Genomic DNA, 23,760 nt, shown 5'->3' with positions numbered 1-23,760 from the left:
AGCGGCAAATGGGGGCGCGAGGGGGGCGGGGCCGCAGGGAGGCAGCGGCAGGGAACGGGGAGCGCACAAGGGGCAAAAACACTGAAAACGAGCAAAAAACAGCAGTTACAATAAGAAAAGCACACAATCAGAAAAAACAAAATGGCACAATATACGATCGGGGAGACAGCAATCAGGGGGGCACAAAGGGGGCAGAAGCGCCGGCGGCGAGGCGCTGAAAAAAGCGAAAAAAACGAAAAACACTTACGGGACGGCGGAAAGCGGCACACGGGTCAAGTGAAGCTAGTCAGAGCCCACTAGACCCCAGGGATGAGGCGCAGGAGGATGCCTGCGGGTGGAGGAGGGCCTCGAACACGCAAACAGCAGCGTGGTCAGGGGACAGAGGCAGGAGGCAGCAGATTGGTGCTGCGGTCGTGTGGGGCGAGCTCAGGACCTGAAACAGGTCAGAGGTCGCTCACTCGCGACGCGCAGCGCCAGCCATTAAGAAGGGAGGGGGGAGGGAGGAGCAGCTGGGAGGCGGGAGGGAGCGGCAAATGGGGGCGCGAGGGGGGCGGGGCCGCAGGGAGGCAGCGGCAGGGAACGGGGAGCGCACAAGGGGCAAAAACACTGAAAACGAGCAAAAAACAGCAGTTACAATAAGAAAAGCACACAATCAGAAAAAACAAAATGGCACAATATACGATCGGGGAGACAGCAATCAGGGGGGCACAAAGGGGGCAGAAGCGCCGGCGGCGAGGCGCTGAAAAAAGCGAAAAAAAACAAAAAACACTTACGGGACGGCGGAAAGCGGCACACGGGTCAAGTGAAGCTAGTCAGAGCCCACTAGACCCCAGGGATGAGGCGCAGGAGGATGCCTGCGGGTGGAGGAGGGCCTCGAACACGCAAACAGCAGCGTGGTCAGGGGACAGAGGCAGGAGGCAGCAGGTTGGTGCTGCGGTCGTGGGGGGCGAGCTCAGGACCTGAAACAGGTCAGAGGTCGCTCACTCGCGACGCGCAGCGCCAGCCATTAAGAAGGGAGGGGGGAGGGAGGCGCAGCTGGGAGGCGGGAGGGAGCGGCAAATGGGGGCGCGAGGGGGGCGGGCCGCAGGGAGGCAGCGGCAGGGAACGGGGAGCGCACAAGGGGCAAAAACACTGAAAACGAGCAAAAAACAGCAGTTACAATAAGAAAAGCACACAATCAGAAAAAACAAAATGGCACAATATACGATCGGGGAGACAGCAATCAGGGGGGCACAATTACAACTTATACACAATCATATTTTCAGGTATTATGTTTTCTGCTGAATAAATCTGCTCTTTAGTTAATTACTGTTTTAACTACTTTTCCTCTACATGTTCCTTTTTTAACCCCGGATTTTGGAATGTGTTCTATGCTCCCATATCCTTGTGTGCCTTTCCCTGATTTCAATAAGTGTCTTCTGTCTCACCTAGTGTTAGTAAGTGTTTATCTCCTTTTACAATATATTCCTCCCTTGCTGACTATATGGTGTGCTGTTTATTCTCTACACTAGTAATTCTCAGTCTGTGTGCTACAACAACCGGGTGTCAACAGGTGGGCACCAATTATATCACTGTATTATATTTAGATCATCTTTTACGATATCAAGGCATTCTCTCAGTGACCTCAGTGGGGTGCTTGTGACTGCACTGCCATCTCCTGATGGTCACATCCTCTCAATTCCTCAAATCTTGTATTTTAAAGTTTTTTTGAAGTTCACTGCTGTAACTAACCCTGTATAGGGACCAGCCTCCCTACCTGCTGTTTGACATTTCTCACACTCATCCGATTGGCTCAGGCCTCCTGACAGCCTTAGAAGTGAACATAAATTAAACTTAATTCCCTGGAACAATGACCTAACAGTGAATGTGTCCCCAGCCCTCCGGCCAAAGGCACTTTAAATGCTGTACATGGATAGTCTTGTGCAAAAAACTTGCGCGAAGTGTGGCCAACACTGTGACAGATAATATAGTCTGACATTTACTTTGCCTACAATCCTTTCAAATAACAAAAATATTGCCATTATCACTTTTCTCTTTGTGTGTTTGCTAGTTTTTTAATTGTATGCTCGGAGGTTTCACTTTGTTGTGATGAAGTTATTTTGTGTCTATTCTCAGCAGTCTCTATTTTCAACATAACAATTGCTGAAACAATCAAAATATTTCAGGCCTAATGATGTCACTCCTGTTCAAAAGATGGCATACGACACGCAGATTCCACTGGTGCATTCCTCTCTTTTTACTATCTGTGTTACTGGAGTGTGGAGGGACACCAAAGCAAAGCGAGGAAGAAATGAGGTGACCAGCTGGGCTCTTACATAAAGAGACTCATTTTTTTGTTACCTCAATCTCAGTTTGTGTCATGACGTCACAAAGCTTGAGATAAAATCAGGAGTTGTAGGGGCTAAGCTTTTGCTTTCATGCTTGCTACATTGTTTTTACTTCTTGGCTGACCTAGAGACAAGTACTGAGGGATTTAGAGGGACATGGGAGGAGAGAGGAGGCAGTGTCACACCAAATACCAAGTGGGAGCACGAAGCACCTAGAACTTCCACAATGGGTTATAACCATAGAACAACATCTTTCAGACCATCTTCTCGCATTTTGCGAACTACAAAACAAATTTAACATCCTCTCCTCTTAAGCATCAAAATATTAGTAGTTACAACTTTTAATTGTTCGCCTATCCTCTTCCCTAGTATCTCTGCACTATAATCATCAAGACACATTTCCTGTCTTTGATTTTAGTTCTGAAGTGAGTGCTTTATGCATACATAAGGAAATGTATATAGTGCCTAATGGCAGACAAAAAAACAGAGTCGAAGTACAATGTGAAAATGACATCCAACAGATGTTTTCAATTCATGCGTGGACCAGGATTTGGTTAAAATTACATTCTAGTTCTCGCTCAGATAGCACTATGCACACATTGGTCTTTTTTATAACAAACTGTTCTTAACTCCACATTTGCTGCTTAAATTAAAATTATCACTAGATAATAAATATTGGTCTTGTAATTATGAAAATATTAATGTTATGCATTTGTTTTTTGAATGATCAAAAGTAAATTTATTTTGGATGACAGTTTGGGACAAGGTTAATTATATGTGTCCCACAACTGTAATTTTTGACAAAACCTCTATCTTCTTAGATGGCTGTTCTCGTGTTTGGCATAATAATCATATGATACGTAAGCTTGCTGATTTACAAATTATTACCTCCATTGGAAGAATACCACAAATATAACCTTCATCAGATGGTGGAATATGTTATATCATATTCATAGACTATATAGAGTAAATGCAACTTCCAAACAGCTCCTTATTTAGAGTGATTTGCTTAGGTTGCCATTTACAATCTTTTCTATCTAGACAATTTGGTACTTTCCCTAATCCACATACCATATTCAAAGGACCATGAGGTATTTATACTTTAGCAGACTGTTCTTTATATGATAAAATTAGTCACTTATAAGGTCTACTTTCTGTATTTCAAGGATTTTCTTTCTTTCTTCTCTTCTCCTCCTTTTCTTACTCTATATTTATCCTATAGAAAAAAAAATACAAAATGCTACTTTTCTCACCAACTAATTTCGCTTTTGTTACAATGTGTTTATGCAATATTGTGTCTTCTATCTTTAGTACATTACGGATTGTTTATGCTTTCTTGGACAATTATACTGGTTTTTATTTTGTAGATATAATATGTTTTTACTTGTACCTACTTAAATAAAACATTTTCAAAAAGAAATAAAACCACATGGTGGGAGTACATGTCCATGCAAGTAATGCAGGGACTAAAAAACACGAGAGTGAAGCATGAATTTTGACATTATTGTGTGAGAATAGAGGATAGGTTCTTAACACTACATTTTTCCTTGTGAAAAAACTAAGGGGTATACTGCAGAATTTGTCATTTTATTCTGGGAGAGGACATGGATACAGGATTTTGAAAAGGACTATCCACATATCGCCCAGGATTTGCTGTCTGCTTATGAATGGAAGAACACTTTTTCACTGAACAAGAAGCCAGTCTCCCACTCCTGGCAGTGCTGTAGAAGCAAAGGTTTTTGGGGCTTGCCTAGTACATTTTAGGATTTTCTACTGTCCTCCCCCTGAAAGATCAGTCAGCAAAACTCATTGTCCTTGTGCCATGTTCTTGCTTTCACGACCCAGAAGCAAAGTGATTTTCTTGTGCCACAGGCTAAAAGGTCTATGAAATTATTTTGTGTTTCACAAATTATTATGTGGAATTCTATCAAATAAGGCAAATTCACTGACCCACGTGATGTGGTTTTGTCAGTTTTGGTAGACCTTCTTTCTCTAGCTTATTGCAGTATTTACTTTCTTTGTCTGGTGGGGATTGGAAGATTTAGTTGCAGCTTACCCCCTTCCTACACATCTTAAAAACCTAGCCCGAAAATGGACTATCAATTAAACCACTTTATTTACTGGCATTTTAAGAAGTTTTTTTACTAAGGTTATACACTTGTGCTTGCTTGGTACAAAATGATGCAAAGCACTGACCTAAATTATTTATTGATATGCATAGCCACCACTGGAAACCAGTTATTGTTCTTCCAAAAGACATCATTTAAGTTGAGGATGTCCCGTCAAATCTCATGTTGTGCACTATTGGCATGGATTCCTTACTTCTGAGTGGCCTTTTCAAGGTTCTTCTATCAAGCCCCACAAACGGTTTGTATATTAACTCATGCTGGAATATGAGGAGAGGTCATGTTTCTCTCTCGCTTGGAAAAACCTTATCAATAGACCATTGCTATTTCTAATGAACTGAGGGTCAGGTAGGACTGGATGGTCCTACGTTACAAATTTGGGAGCCCTTGAGAATCTTAAATCTCTCCAAGATAGGAGTTTCTCCGTGAAGGTCACTGTTGAACACTTTGTTGGAGTTAGGCCTGCATATGTTAAAAACCATGTCTCTGATTTAGTTATGAAATGTTTGATTCCAGGCTGCCCACAGCTCAGAGAGAGAATGTATAGGAATATGTGTGACAAGCTGGATCTAGTTGGGGAAGGACTGGAGAATGAGAAGCAAGCCTTGCAGGGTAACCATAGGGATAGGAGAAGCAAGACAGGACCAAATGCATCTTTGACCTCAATATTACTTAAGCTTTGTTGTAGGTTCTAGCATTGTTCACTAGATTGTAGTGCTGCCATATTTTCAAGTCAAAGGAAGTGGGCCGTCAATATAGAAAGAAAGACCATGCAACAACCAGCCAGATATGTGTTCTCTGCCTTTGTGTTGTGCCCTGCATGGTGCACACTTTGCCCACTGTCACTAGATTGACTTCTTCAGTCTGCACGTTGTCAGAGAAGAAAATAAATGTTTCAATACTCAAAATTGTTGGCCACTGAAAGGGGCTTATTCAAAATACTCTGTATGCAGACAGGGAAAATTACTCTTTCTACTGCTGGATGAAGTGAACATTTCTCTGACTAAATGGCGCTAATACTGAAATTGCCATGTTGGGAGGCCCTTCTGACAACTGCCCACTGTTCACTGCGCCACATGGACAAGCATCCCACTAACACCCCATAACATGAAGAACTTAGGAGTGTGGTACAGCCTTTCTATTAACCACCAAGTCAACAGAATGATTAAAAACATGAATGCTCAGCTCATGCAATCAGTCAAAAATTTGCTGCGCACTGAATTAAGGAACTCTTTACCATCAGACTTCAAGAACTGTTCTAAATGACTGTTAAAACATTTGAAAACAAATCTTTTCAAAGAGGCATTCCCATCAACCACAGTAGCTCCAATGTCTGCCCCATCTTATCATTCATGAGTGACAGGGCCCAGATGAAAACAGAGGTCCTTTCAACCATGTGTGAAACAAAGTGATCTTCAAGTGAATGCTACCAGCCACCTACGTGGATGGTAAGGTTTCCACAGAAATATACATCCCAACCTGCAAAAGCTCTTCCACCTCATACTGAACTTTACAAATCATTTTAATAAATGTATTACTGTCTACAGTCCGGAGTGGATCCCTCATCCTCTGATGCAGTACTTGGTGGTTTGAAAAGGCGTGTGGTAAATCTGTCATGAACATTTAGTGTCTGACAGGATAACTACAAGAAGACTTATAGGTACCCCAGACAGGTTTGACTTAGAGTGAGAAGTTAGTACAGATACAGGAGGGCTCACACTGACATCCCCAGAGATAGGTTCACCACTTTCATTGTAAACTCCCTTTATCATTATTTGGGCAACCCAATAGGTTTTAAAATTGTACCACTACTGGTGAGTGGAATGGATGCATTAAAGTTAATTTTAAAACAACATTTGATTTCAGTTAAAAATGTATAACAGAGTGAAAGCTGAGTGCACCTTTGCTTCTACAATCTGCGGGGAGGTGGGAAGATATAACACTAACACAACAAGAGTGAGTGGTGTATGCTGAGGGAGATGAATTGCTGAAAGTCAGTTGTTTTGGAAAGAAAGGATCACGGTGGTATTGTGGAAGCTAAATCTGAAAAGGAAATAAGGTCATGCTGAGAGACTCAATTTTCTGTACTTCTGGTCCCATTAAATTGTCCAAAAGAGACCTGGAAGAAGAAAGGTGGCCGACCCAGTGGCCGACTCTCCCCTGAGTTTCTTCCTCTGGTCATAAGGAGACTAGGAAATGTAGAGTAGCCCCAACAATCACTGCAGTTAAGCCTGTGCCATAATCTCCCAATATTATTTCAAAGGACCTTCGTGTCTGTAAAGAAGATGAGACAATGATTTGGCTGCTCTCACATGTATGCACACAGTGTAAACGCAGGTAAATTGTAAGTGAAAGTGAAGTTCCATGGAGTGATCTTGGAATGGAGCTGTGAGGTGTAAAGTCTTGGACAGCTTTGACTCCAACTGGATAGCACTTTTATTCTGTTTTAGTAGCTACCGTGGCTGCCAGCTTGGGTTGCTTTCTGACTGCGTATCTCCCAAAAGAGAATGTACCCCAGTCCCAACAAGGTTCATCTAAGGAGGAACAGGATAGTTTCAGTTAAGGTGTGTAATGATAAATTTAATTACCTAATTTTGGGACTGTATAGAGTGGTTCAGCAATAATAGGTATCAGTACGGTTATATGTTGGAACCACGGGTGCCTAAACCACCCGTGGCTCAACAACGAGGTCGGAACAACGACCTTGTTCTAAACACTAATGCCTTTACCACGAATGCGTTCACAACTATTTTACCGTTGTAAACGCATTCCTGGTAAAGGAATTACCAATCACCATGCACAACCCAGCATGCTTCCACCCCAGCCCCCACCCCATCCCTTAAACCTAAACTCTGACCCCTCCTCTCCCCCCTAAACTCTGATCCCCTCTCACCCCCCCAAAACCCTAATCACCCCCAGTCCCCACCCCAAAAACTAAAAATAAACCGAGTCCCCACCCGCCCCTAAAACCTAAAGCCTGCCCCCAAGCCCTAATCACCACCAGCCCCCCCAAAACAGCCCCAGTCCCAGCCCAACTTACCTCCTCCTTTACCGCATCCACTCCGACTCCCTTCTGTACCTTAACCACGCATGTACGTTGTTCAGGCATGCGTGGTTAAGGTACCAAAACCAGGGAGTCGTGGAAAACGAAAGCGTTGTTTCGCTTTCGTTTTTCACAACCTCGTGATTCCAGACTCGTTCTTCCAGGTGTTTCCCATCAGTACATAAGGAGGAGTGTGTGACACATAGCTACACTGGAAATGCTGGCACTGCATGGTGTGGTTACCAAGGTCTATTGAAGCCCCCTATTGGAGAATGCCTTCTACATGATATTCTAAATATGAGAAAATTATGCTTAATATTTTCTATAGTAAACCTGTGTTATTCATGGAGATGTAAATAACTTTCTGCATTACCTCGCTATTGGATGGAAAATGCTCCGGTGTACCCTGAAACATTAGTATATTGTATCTCCCAAAACCAAAAATAGCATCTCGGCTGCTGCCCATGTTATCTATTCCCACTATCACCCCCTTTTCAAATTGTAATGGCATTTTCCAACATTAATTTCTCCTGCCAGATCTCCTTTGCAATATAACCCTCTTTAATGTATAGCAGACTGTTGCTTTGTAACTAGGCGGGCTCTAAAGGAATCAACATAAATCGACACAAACCTTTATGATGTTCCATGTTATTAGAGGATGGTTGTTACAGTACTGATTAGCCCTGTCTTTCACATTATAAGCTTCCAATGTAAAATTATCCAGCTTTCTGAAATGCCAAGGTGGTACAATGAGACAGATAGGTATGGGAGAAACTATTCCAGCAGACTTGAATCAGGTCATACCAAAACATTTATTAAAAAACACTCAACAAATGGACACGCGATTTATTTCACTGAAAAGAGAAACCCTATGCAATGAGAATATTACACTTTCCCCTCAGCATGCCTCACTCACCTGTAAATACTGATAAGCCAGATCCTGGTGACAAGACTTGGACTTGAGTAAAGCCTTGTCAATGGTGGCAGAGGCCTTCTGACACACTTCCCGTGCATGGCTGAGGGTTAGCGTTGACCACGAGCCTCTCTTGATGTAGGATGATGAGTCTGTGGAGTTAATAGGTATGTTGGTGACCGGGGCTACTTTGAGGTCATTATTGCTCTTGGAGGACTTAAGCATACTTTCGCTGATAGTGTTATAGTTGTGCATGTAATACCTGGGCTGGCTGTGGTCTGGCTGTCTCCCAAGTGTCATAAGACCCATAGGGTTGCGGTAATTACACGTATCACTGTCCAGATTGTCATCAGAACTCCACCAGCCTGAAATGTTTGTCCTGGCCCTACGTTTTGTCTCTGTTTTGGCCCTGTCTTTGCTCTTACTCCTCCTGGTGGTGCCCTTTGGGTCGTCGACGCCCTTCTTTCCATTGATGGAAGCTTTTGCACTGCCCTCTAGTGATTGTGACTTTGCAAAGAGTTTCTGTACAGAGGTGACCAGGTGCTTTATGCGGCCAGGGCTCTCACTCCGGTGCTTGGCCTCTCCTCGCTGAAACTGAAGGGTGCTGAAACCGTCCCGGTGGATAGGTAGCTGCTTCTCAAACTGATCCAACAGATTAGGCGGAAGGCGGTTGATTTTAGCAGCTGGTGTTAATGTCGGGAAGGGGTTTTCAGGAGGCACCTCGAAGTGGGAGTTGTAATGGATGCGCGGAAAGGTACTGCTGGTGGAGATCTGGTTGTTAAGAGGGAGGATACAATCACCAAGCATGGAGTTGGCACTGGGGAAACGGGAGTCCATTGTGTAGGAGTCGCTGGGGTTCAGGAGGAAGGGGCTTCTGTCCTGTGGTGCATACAAGGAGTCCTGTGCTGAGTCCAGGTTCTCGGAGAGGTGGCGGGCCCGGTTGTCTCCGAGGCCTTTCATTGTGCTGGAATTCCCTAGAGCATTGCTTCAGTGTGTGGTGTGGAGGGGTCTGTTTTCATAAGATGGGCTGTAACAAAAGAGAGAAACCAGATTATTGTCAAGACATGTAGAAGGAATATTCTGCGACAACAAGCACATTAGGCAACTTTAGACAAATGTGGTTGTATGTTACTGTGTCGAGGTCGATGATTTCGACCTTAGTAATGACTCCTCCGCTACTTCGAACTAACCACTGGGTACATATATATTTGATGTTCATATTGCACATTCATTTTTATAGACTAAGTAGTTAGTTTGATGTGGCGAATGAAATAAAAATAACTTGTAATATCTGGCATCCGACATAGTCACTTGGTACCACAATTACACACAGTTACAAAGATGGTATGCAGGAACTGAGGATGTGTTTCACCATAACAAGTTGGGAGGGCAAATTCTCAAAGTGACAAGTTAAATGTCCCGAATGTTGCATCAATCCACAGGCACGTGTTTACAGAGAATCACATTCAGCATTCCAAACCCTTACTTCCTCGCCTAAAATAAGTTAAATACCCGTTGAATTGCCTCACAAGTGTCCTAGAGAATCTGTCAACATCATTCAACTGGAATTCTCAGTAGCCAACTTTAATTCTACATTTCCTTAACCAAAGGATACTTGCAAATTAGTTTACAATATTGTCATCTGACTAGCCCTGCTCTTGTTGATTTAGATCATTAGGGGCTCAGACGTCTAATAGACTTCTAGAGTCCCTTTTGGCCTTGTGAATTTCTCATTTTCAGTATCAATTATCCTAATTCGGTGTTCTATGCATTTTTTTTAAATTTTTAGAAATTCCAAAGAGTCCCGAAATTCAGAAATATGTGGTAGTCACATGTTCCCTCCGACACACACAATTGCAAAATATTAAAATGTTGAGTGTCCATTTGATGTTGTTTTATTTTAGCCTCTGGATTTGGAGAAAATTGTATTAATAAGTTTTGATAGTATTGATTTCAAAACTGAATCGAAGAATAAGAGCCAAGTTCAGTGGGCTTTTGTTGAAGTGTTTTGAACTACAAATAAAAGTCCTACATCACTTTCCAGAGTATCACATTGGTAACAATCGAAAAATGAGACGTTATACTGACGAGTATTAAAGAGTGTGGAGGTGAAAGAAAATTGATGATTAAATGTAAGTTTCTGTACATTTAGAAACCTGTTAATATATTAATATATGCTGCATTTCAAACATATGTATAGTCTATTATTTTCCTGTGTGAGTAGTATATATTTTTAAATCTGGTTTACTTCATTTATTTTTCTGGTACATGTTATTACTACGGGTGATATTACATTTCTGTGTCCTTAAAAGAAAATAACTCGTGGTTTGATGTTCAGCAAACATTACATATGTTAAAATGGCGCCGACATTTCTGTGGTTTTCAACTCTAGAAATAAACCAACTAGTAATGATCTACAAACCCGCTTGGCAACAACGAATAGGGGATTTGTGATGGAGCTCAAAGCTCTCGGGGACTTTATGAAGCCCACACTCCGGGTACAGGTACAACAACTAAGAATGTCAGTTAACCACAAAACAGAATAGAATATGTTTTGCCCTGCTTTTCTCCAAGTACAAACACCCTTCAAGACAAGTCCATCATGAGACACGATCATATTATGTAGATGGCTGGATTGAGTTTTTCATGTTGACAGAGTTGAATTAACTGGCTTGTGAATTACATGTAGACATGCTGACAGAAACCACAAAGCCACTAAATAGAAGAGATCAGCTTGATAGTTAAACCAACTTTTTGGAGAGGTATTGCACCTCCACCCAGCAATGAGTTAATGCGCAACTTAAATTATTTTGCTTGTTTGTGAATTAACATGTGTTTGGTTGCAAGTACGTGCTTTGAGTCACATCAATAAGATGCTTTATCTGAATAACAAACCTGTCCTTTTCTCAGTGTTTCAATGAGTCAGTACTTAATGTTCGGTAGAAATTGTCAAAATTAGGAGTAAACATATTTTATCGTATGAAATGGTTGACGTTCTTGTAAGCTGATTCACTGGTAGATGGTGTGTTATAGATACATCTAACAAGGAAATGACTGGAACTGAGCTACCATGAGTGAGGATAGAGATGAATGATGTGGATACATGTTTAATTTTGGATGTATGATGCCTACTCGATGTAAAACTATTTTCTGCAACAATAATAGGATGAAAACTGTGCAGAAGAAAGCATAAATACTAAAAGGTTAGGTGAAATATGGCAACATATTTTGAATGATGCAACTATTGTTGAAGCTCACTGCTACAACTGAGGTCAAAATCTTAAAATAAAACATTATGATATTTTTTGACTACGTCTTTGCATCAAGTATTATAGATGTATGATATGAATTCAAGGGGTTTTCCATTCGAACCACTTTTTCGAAAAATAACTTTGTATGATTTTACAGCAGAGGGGTGTTTAGGTGAAATTTATGAAAAAGTGCATCTTAACGCTTTTCTTAATTTTTCTTCCGGTTACGACCCTTTATTGGCGAGTTTAAGAGGCACTACATAGCCAGACCAATACATTTGAATAAGGCAATAAATAGCAGAAACATATGTTAACTTGTTTTCTGTATGCTCGTAAGAAACTTTCTTGTAATACAGAAAACATGAATACCATAGTATATTCATTTTAGCTTTCCAGAAGTTACATTACTTTAATGAATGCTGACCCAAAGGATGCGATGTATATATTGCTGCTTCCTCGTGTTTTTGTTAGCAACCAAGACCAGCAGGTGCTGCTGATAACTGGAATTGTTGTACTGCTACAAAGCGCCTGGGTTAATAGCAGGGCGGGGCTATTGGGTTGCATCCCAGTTTTTGAGCACAACAAATGACACATCCTTCTTCATTTTAATTGGAATTGTAATTGTAACTAAAAGAGTCATAGTAAACATCTGTACACAAAAACAAGCTAGCTCCTTAGGGTGGAGCTGTCAGTGCTTCCCTTTCGATCTGTTTCTTCAGTAGTTTGCTCCTGAGTGCTGAGTAAAACCCAGTGCTCAATCTGAGTTGGTGGTGCAGATGGGTCCCACCCACACTCACTTGTGGAGGCTGTCACTTATTGTTCCTCTGCAGACCTTGAGCCACAGCAAAAGAAAGGAAAACACGAAATCGAGAAAGAAGGAAAGATAGAAGAACAGAGAGAAAAAAAGCAAGCAGGAATGTAAAACAATGAGGATGAGAGATAGAGAGATGAGGTAGAATCCAGACTACGCAGCTATGGTATATGGCCCGTCTGACATTGAAAGGCGTGGACTGTGGCTTTTGATACAAAATGAGGAGACCAGCACTTGTTCTTTTAAAAATGAAGCACTACGTACACCTACACCCTTTATGTGCAGCAAGGCTTCTGTAATTTTGGTGGTCTTACCTGATTATCCTCTTTAGCTTATTTTACAACTTAAATAAAGACAATACACTGTTTCCTCAGTTTTGCCTGGAAGATGTCTGCCTCCCACAGTTCAACCTATATCCTCACTTGATGATGATCCGGACACAGTTTTTGAACTCTGTTTTGTTTTTAGAAGTATTGAAAGGTGTATTGGTGTAGTACTACATCAGCTCCTCAACCCCCCCAAAAAATGATTTCAGCCTTTCAACCAATGTTTTCATCCCAATTCCAGTCCTTCCGTGGCAATAAACGATCATGATTCCCCTTAAGTGTTCAACAGCTAAGGCACTTGCATGTCAATTGTCCCTCTCTTTGTTCCCCATTTAAACATATCATAAGACCTCCCCACTGACTACTGATCTCCACTTATGTTAAACCTGTCAGCTTTTGCCTCCCTCCTCCATTTTTGCTGATCTTGTTTTTGCTGGTATAAGGACTCTGCACACTTAACGACTGTTAACAAGTGCATGTGCTCAGTCCACAAAAACATGGTAACATTGTCTTCTCCCTAATTCATATATTTAATTTACTTATAATTCCCTAGTAAAATGTCACTACATATACCCAAGGTCTGGCAATTAAATGCTACTGGTGGGCCTGCAGCACTGGTTGAACCATCCACTTACGTAGCCTCTTTAAACATGTCTCAGGCCTGCCATTGCAGCCTGTGTGTGCAGTATTAAACTGCCATTTCGACTTTCAAAGAGAATATTTTTTGCCAGGCCCAAACCTTCCTTTTGAACACATATAAGTCACCCCTGGGGTAGGCCCTAACCGACCCATGGGGTAAAGTGCAGTGAATTTAAAAAGTAGGACATATTGTTTTACGTTTTATGTGTCCTATCTACTGCAAGACCTATCTCCCCATAGGATAACATTGCTGTTGCCTTATTACATTTAATAATCTATATTTTCCAAATGAGATGAGGAAAACAGTTCATGTTTGGTGTCTTTGGATTTGTAATAAAAAGAACTAACTTATGGTGAAGTCGAATTTTAAGTTAAACTTTTGAAAATGACACTTTTGGAAAGTTGTAGTCACACTAATATATGGTGTTGCGCCAATCACTAAACAGTGTAAAATTAAATCAGTGTGGGTATCTCTCTTCTTTGTACAATTTATATAGTAGCCTAACTGATTTATATTGGCCCAACCCCCATTATTTGATAAACTTTCAGAAAGTTGGCATGTTTTTGCCTTAGCATTTTGGGGCCTGCAGCGTGTCTCTTGGTCACATGACTAAGTACAGCTCACAGTTGTGCGCTCTGTATTCGTCCTAAACAACCACACACAATAGGGAGATTAGGTGTGCCTAGATGGGCCACCACTGGCTAGGCACAGCCCCACTTACAATTGAATAGGCTGTGTCCTGCCTCAACACAAAGGGCTGTAAATACACTGCCAGGAAGAATGACTGCTGTGCTGCTGAAGGACTGCTAATCTCATGGACTGGTGTCCTGATGTACTACTGCCTTGCTGGACTGCTGCCTTTCTGTGCTGACCTACTCCCTGTGGCCCTCTTGGCTGGGTGAGAAGAAATGGACCTGCATCTCTTGATCCCAGGATCCCAGAGGGCTAGTTGGCTGGCCTTCTAATCTGAAACCTCAGGGACCCAACAGGTTTTCAACAACCTTGCACCTGCACCTGGACTCTGACTCTGTGAGTCTACCCCACCAAGTGGTGCCAGTCCAGTCCTGGACCCTTGGAAGTGGTCCTAAGGTGCTCTGCCAGCCTTTGTGGATCCAACAGAACTGATGCATCTCCTCTGCTGTGCAGCTGAATGCCAAGCAATACCAAAGCATCTCAGCTACTGCATGGATCAGAACCACCACATAGCCCTGCATTTCATTGCAGGACCTCGCATCCCACTTCGATCGCAGCCTTGGCGAAGATGCCGGACTCCGCATCGCAGCCTTGCAGCTCCTTGGAACCAGAACATTGCACTGATTGTGCAATGCATCCTTGATGTGGGAATTGTATCACAAGCTCTTGTCGATGTCATTCTCAATGACAGCACGTGTGCTGCCATTACAGCCATGCCGCATCTTGGAATTAACCCATCATTTTGGCTGCACAACGGATTTTTTATGCTGATCCTCGTGGGGTTTAATGTACATTTTTCAGTGGGCCTCACTGGGTCCTTGTAGCTAGCCTCACTCCATTGTGGTCGACCTAAGCTTGTGATTTTGTCCTGGTCCATTGCAACCAGATATCCACAGTTGGCTCTTCATGCCATTGGCGCTATTTTTTACTAAATTTTTTATAATTGAATATCCTCATTCTACTGATTGGATTTCTGTCATTTTGCTCTTGTATTCTTTATTAAAAACGACTCTATTTTTCTAAACTGGTGTGGGGTTCTTTCGTGGTGTATTTTCACTGTGTTTCTGTTTGAAGTGTTGCACAAATACTTTGCATACTGCCTCTTAGATGAGCCTGGCTTCTCTGTGCCAAACTACCTGAGAGCTGAGCATAGGTTGAGCTAGGGTTTGCTTGTGACTTCATCCTGAGAAGAATTGCGGTTGCTGCTTGAAAAGAGTTTCACCCACCTCAACAAGTAACTCACTTTCTTACAAATTCTAAATCTGATAGAACACCTTTCCATTGGGTACATGCCTCTTGTTAAGGCCACTATCTTGTGCTTTATTGCTCTGTTGCCATGTTCCCACTCTACAATTCCTAAAAAAACAGACATCCATAGCTCTTCTTGTGTGGTTCTCTATTGCTTTAAATGTGCAGACAGAATGACCTCCGTTCTTGTTGACTTTATGTAGGTATTTTTGCAACATATGTCCCACATGCTAAAAAGCTGGTCCTCTGTATGCATGAAGTTTAAAGCTAATCTTTCTTCTGGTGTTTTGACCTTGGCCTAGTGAGCTATTCACCATTGTAATTGGAAAAAAGAAAGTCGTTCATGGAGGGTAGGAAGTCATTCAGGGCTTTCTGGTAGGAGATGAAGTTCAAGTTTGTATTTGTACAAATGTATTTGTATTTATTGCATTTTTTTGCAGATCACATCAAATGGCCATGGATTAACTCAAAAAGCATATAGTAGATAAGCAGGGAGGTTTAAATTAAACCAGCGTATGGAATCAAAGGTGTGGTGACTGAGAAATTACAAGTGATTCTGCAACGCAATCAAATAATAAATGTTTGAATCCAGAGTGGTCCTTCTATACTCTGTGTGAGGGACATCAATCTTGGGGTTGAGGAGATGGGAAAAATGGTTGAGCGGCATAGAGTGAGCTATCCTATGAAAGGCAAAGGGGTGAGGCAGTAGATTAATCTGAATATGCTGGGCCTGTCTACCCAGAAATCCTATCTGCTTCGTGTCTTTAGAAGAATGGTTGGCTTATCTTTGGTGTTTAAAGAGGGTGTCTCTGTGAGGTTTATGACTATTTCAAGGTGTTGGAAGGAGTGGTTGTGTAGCCTAGTTGTAGGTGTATAGTAGTCCAGCTTGCTGAGAACTAGTGGATTGCTTGGGTCCCTAACAATGAGAGGAGAGCAGGATTTTCATTCAGGCTATATTTCAACCAGTGATGGTTTTGTTGTGAAACAAGGCCTACCCTAATGATCACTCATTTTGTAGGTGACACCAGGGGTTGCTCCTTTGCAATGTCAAAAGAGCTTTGCTCCCCTGGCTAAGCCAGGATCTGAAAGATAAAACAATATTTAATTACCTTTTATCTTTCAGCTGCTGGCACAGCCAGCAGCATGTTTAGGGAGGGGCGGGCTGGGCCATGGGAGGTGGGAGGAGGGATGAGGAGAGGGTGCAACTAAGTGCACATGTGTGTTTGGCTGGCGATCTCAGGCCAGCCAAACACACATGTGCACTTAGGTTTCTCCAGCCTGGCTTTGTTGAACAGCCAGACTGGAGAAAGTGCACAGACTCAGGGTTGTGTCTAAGTTGCAATCCAAAACGCTCAGACCAATCCTGATGCTGCTTTCATGCTAATTTTAGCATGAAAGTGGCACCAGAATTGCTGGGGAGGCTGTGCTGGTGTCCCAGTGAATGCTGGGATACCAGAAGAAGGGGAAAAGGTGGCAGGAGATGGCGGGGATGGGAAGAGGTACATTTTTTAAATCTTATTACTTTTTTTATCCCCTCCTTTGTACCGCCCCTGGCCCGCCCCTTCCCTTTAGATTTGTGGTGGCGGCCGCTGGGTGACACACAGAGTTTAGAACATGATATGGTTCATTCATTTTCATGGCTACTGAGTCTCTAAAATTTGGCCACCAATGCGTCTTGCAGCTCTGTTTTGTAGTATCTAGAGCCGGCCCCATATTTAGACTGGTTGGCTAGGGAACAAGGAATTTTCATGGTGAAGCTTTGTGCTCAAGGATAGTCTTTCTTCTTGGTTTCTCTAGTTTATAATAGGCTCCTGTACTGAGGCAGCTCATGGAAATCTACATACAAGGATATGCACCAATTGCTGGTGGGACACATTTTGCAAATTAAACACCTGTACTGCATGATTGCTTTTAAAATGGAACAAAGCTGATGGATCATATATGCTGTCCTCTTCTCAGAGCACCCATGACAGGGGCCACCAACAGACCGACTGATCACCCATACCTATTCCATAATTGTATGCACGCACAAGCACACACCCATGAAGTTGCACACACAAAAAGAAGGTTGTATGGCCTGCTTACCTTCAAAACATGTATTAGCACACTCAAAGCGGTAGAGAGAACCCTCAGGTGAGACTTCTCAAAAACCAGCAGACCTATATATCACCCATTAATTACAAGCTCAGTGATCATAAACAAAGGTAGTAGGAAAGGATGGAAGAACCATTCATTGAGACTCTACCCAACCCTACCCAAAGATCAACTGATCACCCTGAGGGCAGAGATGTAGCATTGCGCCAGAGCTGACAACTTTGGAACTAGGGAACCAGGTTTAAGTCGCGGGGTCACCTCAACGTCCTTTGATTCTTGGCAAATCATTTAATCTCCCTTTGCTTAAAAAAAGATTTGCCTTTGTGTACTGTAACTGATGCTCATTAAAAGTGCCCCAATGCACTTGGGACAAGTTCGCCCTATATAAAACTGTAAAAAAGGCAGGTAAGTGGGAAAATTGCAAAATACACACACTTAAAAAATGACATAACAGTGGGAGTAGCAAGATATGGTGCCATAAGGCCAGACATATCACTAAATGCACCCTATTAGAACATGTGGTTCATATTAATCTTGACACATATCCATCCCAAGTCTCCTATTTTAAGCTATCAGAAGTTAATTTGATGGTGCAAAGGCCTCTTTTTTTCTATTGGACAGGAGATCTGGAAATGGAGATAGTTTGAATCATCTAAGATTTTAAGATTTGCTAAACTACATAATTAAGCCCAGATTTACTACGTAGGGTCATGTGGGAGCTTCGAATGATTGTTATTTTTTTAATTGTAGTATTGAATTAAAAAACGTATTAAAAACTGTATTTAATCACAATTTACAAACTGCTAGACAACATGTTTCACAACAAATACATTCGTAGTGCAACTTCATCTGGGCTTAATTCATACTAATACCAGCAAATGCATGAAAAAGTAAGTGTGGTGAAGGATAAATCCTTTATTACTTCTAGTGCATTGTTCGTCATCAATGTTACTGATTGCAAGATGGAGTTCTGACACAGTCTGCTGAAATGATAACCCAACCCTGATTTTGTGGAGTAGGTTAAGTGTGTTTACTATTTTTTTGTGTGTGCACCCTTTCAGAACAATACTGTCAAAGGGCAGTGATGATCAACGTTTGCTCCCAAATTAAAGTATTTCATACGTAAGCTTGACTTGCTAGTTTCATCAAAATTCCTTTGCACTGTGCAGTGGCACCACTGTAACCTAGGCACATCGTGCGCAATGGTGCAAGGAACACCGCATCGCCCACAGGTACACATGCAAAGCCAGCCCTATAAATAGCTTGACCTTGTCTTCCATTAAATCCTAAAGCAAGTGGAACCAGTCGCAAAGTAGACAGATTAGTGCATGATATTGCAATATACACTATGTGTAATTGCTGCAAAATTACACATTTTGAAGCTTAACAATGGAGGGTTGTTCTTGAAATCTTTAGTGATTGGTGGGGAACATGAGTAAAAATCTCACGCAAGGGAACGCTGGAGCCATTACCAAATCTGATGCTGCCCATTTCTTAGCAATCATGAAAAGCAGCACTGCTGATTTTGACATCTGTCAAAACTGTGTTTTGGCGCTGTGTTGGGTGGATCAGGGCCCTGATTTATACTTTTTTGGTGCAAAACTGCACTAACGCAGTTTTGCACCAAAAAGTTTAGCTCCGTTTTGCACCATTTCTGTGCACCGGACAGGACCATATTTATGGAATGATGCAAGCCAGTGCAAAGGGTAGGCTAACGTAAAAAAAAAAATGACGTTATTCGGGTGGGGCTGGCGGTATGGAGGAGGGGGGTTTTGAACCACAAAATGTCCTAAGGCAGGTTCGAGTAAAAAAAAAAAATCACTAACCTGCTTAGAAGCATTTTCTGATGCAAAACCATCCATACCACATGACTCCTGTCTTAGAAAAGACAGGAGTCATGCCCACCCCCCAATGGCCAGCACAGGTGATCAGGGTCCCCTGGGCAAGGCCATTGCACCCAGTGCCATGTAGGGGGCCCATTTCAGGGCCCTCAATGGCACTTAAAAAAGAAAATACCTGTACTTTCCTATACTTACCTGGGATGGGGTCCCCCATTGTCCGCTGCCCCTCTGGTGTGGGTGGCAGTGTCCCTGGGTCCTGGGGAGGGCACCTGTGGGCTTGGAAATAGGCCCACAGGTCCCCTAACGCCTGCCCTGACCAGCCGTTAAAATATAGTGCAAAGCAAGCTTTGCACCATTTTTTGACCCCTCATCCCTCCCGTGAGTGTTTTTAGCACGGGGGATAAATATGGTGCTAAGGCCATGGAGTCATTTTATGCACGGGTACGCCTACTTTGCATCTCATTGACACAAAGTAGGTTTCCACATCCAAGAAATGACTGTAACTCCATAAATTTGGTGCTAGACGGGTCTAGCGCCAAAAATATAAATATGGAGTTAGTTTTGCACCGAATATGCATAAAAAATGATGCAAATTTGGCGCAAAACAAGTATAAATATGCCCCTCAGGTTTCTAAGCCTACCTACATGTGATGCATCTGAAAACAAAAAGAGAAAACATGAAAAACTAGAAAAACCTTTTGAAAAAGAAAACAGAGGTCAGAAGAGCTTACTTCATTATGTTTGGTCAAAACCAGCCTGAATCACCCATTTTCCATAAGCTCCATGGGTAAAAAGATTGCACAGGAAACAAAAGCAGGGTTTTTTTCCCCTGGAAACAAATGTGCAGACATCAAACCGAGTTTGCGTTAAGACTTTGGAACTGAGGAGAACCAGGTTCGCCTCTCGTTGTGGGCTTACCATCATGTGATTCTGTTCAAATCTCTTGGGGTCTGATTACGGCCTGATGAGATACTCATGTCAGTACTCAGCATATTTCAGGTGTCTGTATTTTAAATCACAAATGTGGCTCTCTAGTCTTCTGTGAAACCAAGTATGCTTTCTTGTAAAAAACAGTGCTTAATTTATGCTTGTTTCCGGTGCAGGGCACCAACACTTACTTTTGAGGGCCAGCACTTATTTTTCTACCTCAAGCAGTGCTTAATTTGAGCTTGTTGTTTCCGGTGCTGAGCACTGGCACTTATTTTTTAGGGCCGGGGCTTATTCTTCTGCCTCAAGCATTTGCTGCGAGCAAAAGACACATATGGGAAAGACAGAGGAAGGGAAAAACGAAAAAGGCGTCACAAAGAAAGAAAGTAGAAAGCTACTAGAGTGAGCTGAAGGGGCAGAGACTGGCTGTAAATGGATTGAAGAGGCCCGAGATGGCTTCAGGATCACGCTGTCGCAGTATTCCGTGTTTGCTCATTTAATTGCAGCAGCAGTGTGTTTAAGAGGAGGGCTTTGGGCACCGGTACGATTATATTTACAAATTAAGCACTGACCTCAAGCATTTAGGAGCAAAAGACACATATGGGAAAGACGGAGGAGGTGAAAAACAAAAAAACCTCGCAATGGGAGAAAGCAGAAAGCTGCTAGAGTGAGCTAAAGGGGCAGGGAGTGGCTTTAATTGGATTAAAGAGGCCCGAGATGGCTTCAGGATTACGCTGCCTCAGTATTCTGTGTTTGCACATTTAATTGCAGCAGCTGCGTGTTTCAGAGGAAGGAATTGCGCACCGGCACTGTTTAATTTACAAATTAAGCTCTGGTAAAAACCCATACAAACTCAGTTTTTAGATGAGCTATCACAAAAGGACAGAAAAGAGGTGGGTGCTATTGGGCATCACTCTCTCCCACTTGACCCAGTCAAGAGCTGATTGGCTTATTTTCTGTGGCACAGTAACGTGACAACAAGGTGTTCGCTAAATGGTCACCAGCGGTCGCCAATTTTTATATATATCTAATATACTGAGCATGATTCATAGTATTGACAGCATCTTTATATAGTACACAGCCAGGGATGGTGCAATGATTTTCAGATCCACAGGCAACATAACATTTTGGCTGCTGCAGCGTTGCCCTTACACTAGAAATATAAATAGGTAATTTTGCAGTAATTTGGTCCCCCTACGGCTGTTTCCCCGCTTCCTTTATGGAAGCGGCAGTAGCGAGCGCAGCACTAAGATTTTATAGGCAAAAATATGATTCGTTTAGGCAAGCAATTCCACACTGTGTTGCACCCTAATAACCTGGGCACCGCCATAAAAATGTGGACCTGCTTTGATATTCACTTGAGACTTTCACTGGCTTGTGATCCACTGCCACAGGAACACAGATGACGAGTATAGCTCCTGGCATAGTTTATTAAACTAGGATTATTTTCCTGGCATGAGAATGATAGGCTTTCATTTTCACTTAGGCACCATATATCCATGTTTCTATATTCATTTTAATGCAATGCATTTTCAAGAACAATTTATGTTAAGTGGTAGGGTATACATTTTTTAATTACAATTAAGGAAGAAATTCTGTGCTCCTTCTGTACGTCAAGGCTGTTCATAGTCCCACTGAATACGTTAAATTGAATATAGTTCCAAGCTCCCTCGCTGCTGACGTGGATCTGAGCATGCGGGGTAAATATAGAGCGCCTATTTTTATCTTCATCTCCGCCCCTGATTCATCATCATCATTATCTGTGTGTGACTGTGTGTTTCTACCTCTGGGCTCACTATTACGCAGAGAAGTGTCATCGCGTCTTTAACCAGCAGAAAATACCACATGTGCAGATTTAGAATCGAGCAAGGCTATGACAATTGTGGGGAGAGGGGCAGAGAAACAAGTTGTATCTTACACTGCGTAAAGATCACTGGAGATGCAGTGGATTTTGAAGATTGGTGGTTGAACAATTTTCAGAGTGGTGGTGGTGCTGCCATCAATGTGACATCACAGAAGTCATAGGGATTGTGAAAAGTCCAAGCATCACACAAAGAACAAGTATAACAAATGAGCCACACCCCTTCAACAGGAGAGTGGTAAGCGGTGGTATGTACTCAGTAATGCATTTTGGAGCACACTGTTGCACATACATTAGTAAAGCATGGTGTGTTACTATGCTGTCATTTATAAACAGCATATTTAGCACTGAAATAGCTACAAAATTTGCACTGACATACAGTTTTACTGATAAAGCTATATATATATATATATATATATATATATATATATATATATATATATATATATATATATATATATATATGGAAAATGTCACTTACCCAGTGTACATCTGTTCGAGGCATTAGTAGCTGCAGATTCACATGCTGTGCACATCCCGCCATCTGGTGTTGGGCTCGGAGTGTTACAAGTTGTTTTTCTTCGAAGAAGTCTTTTTTCGAGTCACGAGACCGAGGGACTCCTCCCATTTCGACTCCATTGCGCATGGGCGTCGACTCCATCTTAGATTGTTTTCCCCGCAGAGGGTGAGGTAGGAGTTGTGTATGCTAGTAATAGTGCCCATGCAATGGAGTGAATACGTATGTACATAATGAAGTTTAAAGTAATATATTTACAAATTTACAAATGTTCAAGATCAACTTCTAAACGGCTACAGGCTCCCGGGGAGGCGGGTGGGCGCATGTGAATCTGCAGCGACTAATGCCACGAACAGATGTACACTGGGTAAGTGACATTTTCCGTTCGATGGCATGTGTAGCTGCAGATACACATGCTGTGCATAGACTAGTAAGCAGTTATCTCCCCAAAAGCGGTGGTTCAGCCTGTAGGAGTTGAAGTAGTTTGAAATAATGTTCTTAGTACAGCTTGACCTACTGTTGCCTGTTGTGCAGTTAACACATCTACACAGTAGTGCTTGGTAAATGTATGAGGAGTAGACCATGTTGCTGCCTTACATATTAAGTTCATTGGAATATTTCCTAGAAGGGCCATGGTAGCACCTTTCTTTCTGGTTGAGTGTGCCTTTGGTGTAATAGGCAGTTCTCTTTTAGCTTTAAGATAGCAGGTTTGAATGCACTTAACTATCCATCTAGCAATGCCTTGTTTTGAAATTGGATTTCCTGTATGAGGTTTTTGAAAGGCAATAAATAGTTGTTTTGTCTTTCGAATTAGTTTTGTTCTGTCAATGTAGTACATTAGTGCTCTTCTGATGTCTAATGTATGTAGTGCTCTTTCAGCTACAGAATCTGGCTGTGGGAAGAACACTGGTAATTCTACCGTTTGATTCAAGTGGAACGGTGAGATTACTTTTGGTAAAAATTTAGGATTCGTCCGTAGAACAACTTTATTTTTGTGTATTTGAATAAATGGTTCTTGAATGGTAAATGCTTGAATTTCACTCACTCTTCTTAGAGATGTGATGGCAATCAAAAATGCAACTTTCCATGTTAAGTATTGCATTTCACAAGAGTGCATGGGCTCAAAAGGTGGACCCATGAGT

The 23,760-nt window shown here is 42.1% G+C and overlaps 1 protein-coding gene across 1 annotated transcript in view; it reads right to left on the bottom strand.

The window, feature by feature from the left end:
- Nucleotides 1–23,760, bottom strand: part of DLGAP4 (DLG associated protein 4) — a 1,552,488-nt gene that overhangs the window by 324,475 nt on the left and 1,204,253 nt on the right. The window contains exon 6 of the mRNA XM_069243703.1: nt 8,413–9,436. Within this exon, the coding sequence (XP_069099804.1) occupies nt 8,413–9,369 (957 nt within the window). The 5' untranslated portion in view covers nt 9,370–9,436. The remainder of the gene's footprint in view (nt 1–8,412; nt 9,437–23,760) is intronic.

The sequence above is a fragment of the Pleurodeles waltl genome, chromosome 7, assembly GCF_031143425.1.
Source record: "Pleurodeles waltl isolate 20211129_DDA chromosome 7, aPleWal1.hap1.20221129, whole genome shotgun sequence".
NCBI classification, from domain to species: Eukaryota; Metazoa; Chordata; class Amphibia; order Caudata; family Salamandridae; genus Pleurodeles; species Pleurodeles waltl.
The sequence above is the reverse complement of the archived record's forward strand: the minus strand, read 5'-3'. Positions and strand labels throughout refer to the sequence as shown.